General features: G+C 33.4%; 1 protein-coding gene across 1 annotated transcript; it reads right to left on the bottom strand.

Moving 5' to 3' along the window:
• Positions 1–1216: 1216 nt before the first annotated feature.
• On the bottom strand, positions 1217–2048 carry LOC132067081 (protein ACCELERATED CELL DEATH 6-like). The gene has a single exon (XM_059460220.1). It carries the CDS (start codon positions 1786–1788, stop codon positions 1315–1317), a length of 474 nt encoding a protein of 157 aa, XP_059316203.1. The 5' UTR covers positions 1789–2048; the 3' UTR covers positions 1217–1314.
• Between the last annotated feature and the right edge of the window lie 990 nt (positions 2049–3038).

Genomic DNA, 3038 nt, shown 5'->3' on the forward strand with positions numbered 1-3038 from the left:
TCAAGGGGTATTTTTATAGAATTTCTTTTTTTCCCTTTTTTTTTTGGTTCGGAAATCATACTTGAATTATTCGTGACTAGACAAAAGACTTAATGATAACACTGCATCGTATGGATATAAGTTACCAGACAAAATGTGAATTCAATAAATAGAATACAAAGAAAAGATTTATAAATTTGATTGTAAATCGTGATATTGCGAGGTACGAATGCATGAAGAAAGCATAGAATGGATGTATTTACATGTCCCCGAAGGACATTTCGAATGGTTAGTAATGCCATTTGATTAAAGATTAGCCCACCAATTTTTCAAAGAAAATGGATAGTATATTCGGAGACTATAAAAGATTTATATATATATATATATACACACACACACGCACATACTTGGACTTTCACTTAAACATCCTGTGAAGCTTCAAGCTAGACATATTTCCATTTTGCAAATTTTTTGTTTATTTGTTTTTGTTTTTTGCTTGATGCAAACAAGGATGTCTCTGAATCACAATTGATGTACTAATATAATAGAGGAGGTTGTACTCTTAAAGTTTAAGCTGATAAAAACGGTATCAAGTTTACAATTTGGTGGATTAAGCCAAGATGTACCTATGTTTAGCCAAAAATTCAAGTACATCCCTGAAATCTAACAGATTCTAATAAAATTCTGGAAAATGACAGCTTTCTTCTCAAGTAGTATCCTGTGTTCATTACAAAACTCGAAAATCGATAAAACCGAAAAATAGAAAAGCAGAAGGTTCAAGAAAAATCCGAGCCCATAGAATTCATTTCACACTTAAAGTTAATTTAATTTCTCACCGTACTTGCGTTTTGACACATTTCCTCCTGTGATAGAACTATACCGTCGTAGATTAGCCGCACTAAATGCCTACGACTTCGTCAAACTCAACAGATGATGATGAACCACACAAAGCCTCGATTTTGTTTGTAAGAAAATATGTAGAATAATTGCAGAATTTTCGATGCAGAAAACTGAGGCTAGTCCTCTGAATTTATAGCCAACAAAAGGTAGTGTGAACGGATGCTATTGTGCCTTATCGGAAAAGTCACAACCTATATGTGAAAAGATGCTATTCAACTTGCATCCTTTTCCGGTGTCTTTCGAAAACACCTCTTCATTTTCCATTCACACGCACAAAACCCAACGCTTTCTACTCAAACAAAAAGTTAGAAACTAATAGAAGAGCCACGTGCACACGTTTTGTAACTTACTCTATAGTAAGGCATCTTACACTAATATATTAAAATAAAAACCATGAAAGTATTATACAATAAGTAACCCACAAGTACATATACTCTATTCCCTGCTTCCAAGAACATAAGTAACCAACAAGAACATAATGAAAAAGGTACAACTGATGACACAGACAGTAACAGCAAGACCAACTGAATGTGCTAAAGTAGCATACATACCAGTAATAAATGCAATTACAGCAGCTAACATGGCCACAAGCTGCAAAAAAGTTGCGATAATATAAAGTCGCCTCACAACACACAATTCCTTCATAGATATTAAAGTTGCTGCCATAGCGAAGTAAGTAAAAACAGCAGCAGCTGAAGATGAAAAGGCTATGGCATCCGTAACAACAAATGCACGAAACGCTGTTCTCCTTAAAAGAATCGCCATCCCTTTATTAGGGCTATTGGTATCGCTCTCGAAACCTCCTGGCAGTGTGAAACCAGCTGTGAAGGTGACTGTCATTATTAGAGTGGCAACAACTAAATGTATTTGAGCTGCCTGCATAATCTTTTCGCGTTTTTCATCGTCCATTGTTGCCTTGCATATCAAAGCCAAGTGGTTCTATTATAATAACATTAACTTTGACAGGGTCATCGTCAACTCCCAACTACCGAAGTAGTTCTATTATAATTATATTGAATTTATGTGCCAGGCTGGCACATGAACGTGTAGAATTGTATGTGTATATTGAAGTCTTTGATGAAATTTATATTAAAACATCTTAAAAAGCATGCCATACTGGTCCATGAACTTGTAGAAGTATACTCTCTCTATACCAAAAAGATTATCTTACTTTCTGTATTAGCTTTGTTCAAAAAATCGATATATTTTTATATTTAAAAAATAATTTAACTTTAGCGAATTAATTTAATTGTTACATAAATATCTAAGCGCTATTAATCATATATTTAAAAATCTTACTTTATTTTTTAATTTACGTCAAATCAAATTAACATAATTTTTTTAGGAAAAAGGAAGCATTTCTTAATGAAGTCTTCGCTGAGTCTTTGTATTAGAATATAATATTAAGATACCGCGTGTCCATTTTATATTGTGTAGACGGCCACATTATTGAGATTAACGCCTTTCCAATTTTGACTTTTGTGAGACCTTAGCTTCTTTGGACAATTAATTATCGAATTTTTATTTGTTGTAGCTTCTTTTAAAACCTACTTATTAAGAATAACTACTCTTTCATTTAATTATAATTAGTAGCTCTAGTGATTTTGTAAATTAACATTCGTAACTATCCCAAATACATAAGTTCGAGTGGTTGAAAGTGGTCGGGCGGAGGCTTATCCCCCTACCCGCCCAAGTTCGGACCCGTGCAACAACATTTATTTTCTTACACATACATTTACACATACATTCAATAGATGAAAATACATTCAAAATACAAGGAGAAGAAGTTAGAAAAAATAATGGGTTAGAAAAAAATACGTAAGAAAGAATGTTGTTGGTTGGATTCGAACCGTGCAGGGAGAACCTTGCCCAAATACACGCGAAAAATACACAGCTTATATGTGTATGTTTGCTACGCCTTCTAAATTAGAAAAGATAGCTATGGTTGGTAAGTTTCACCTTTAAAGTAGTTATTCTGGTAAGTTTGCCTTAATTATATAAGAAATTAAGACTCTCGATGAAGTCTTTGTTTTAGAATACATAATATACAAGTCTGAGGCTCACGCATTTCACGTGGTGTGGCCACCGGCCAGCATAAATTTTTTTAGGGTCAAAAAATAAATAAAACCAGAAAGAAGATAACTTTTTCTACTAATAAA

Source organism: Lycium ferocissimum, chromosome 8, assembly GCF_029784015.1.
Source record: "Lycium ferocissimum isolate CSIRO_LF1 chromosome 8, AGI_CSIRO_Lferr_CH_V1, whole genome shotgun sequence".
Taxonomy (NCBI): Eukaryota; Viridiplantae; Streptophyta; class Magnoliopsida; order Solanales; family Solanaceae; genus Lycium; species Lycium ferocissimum.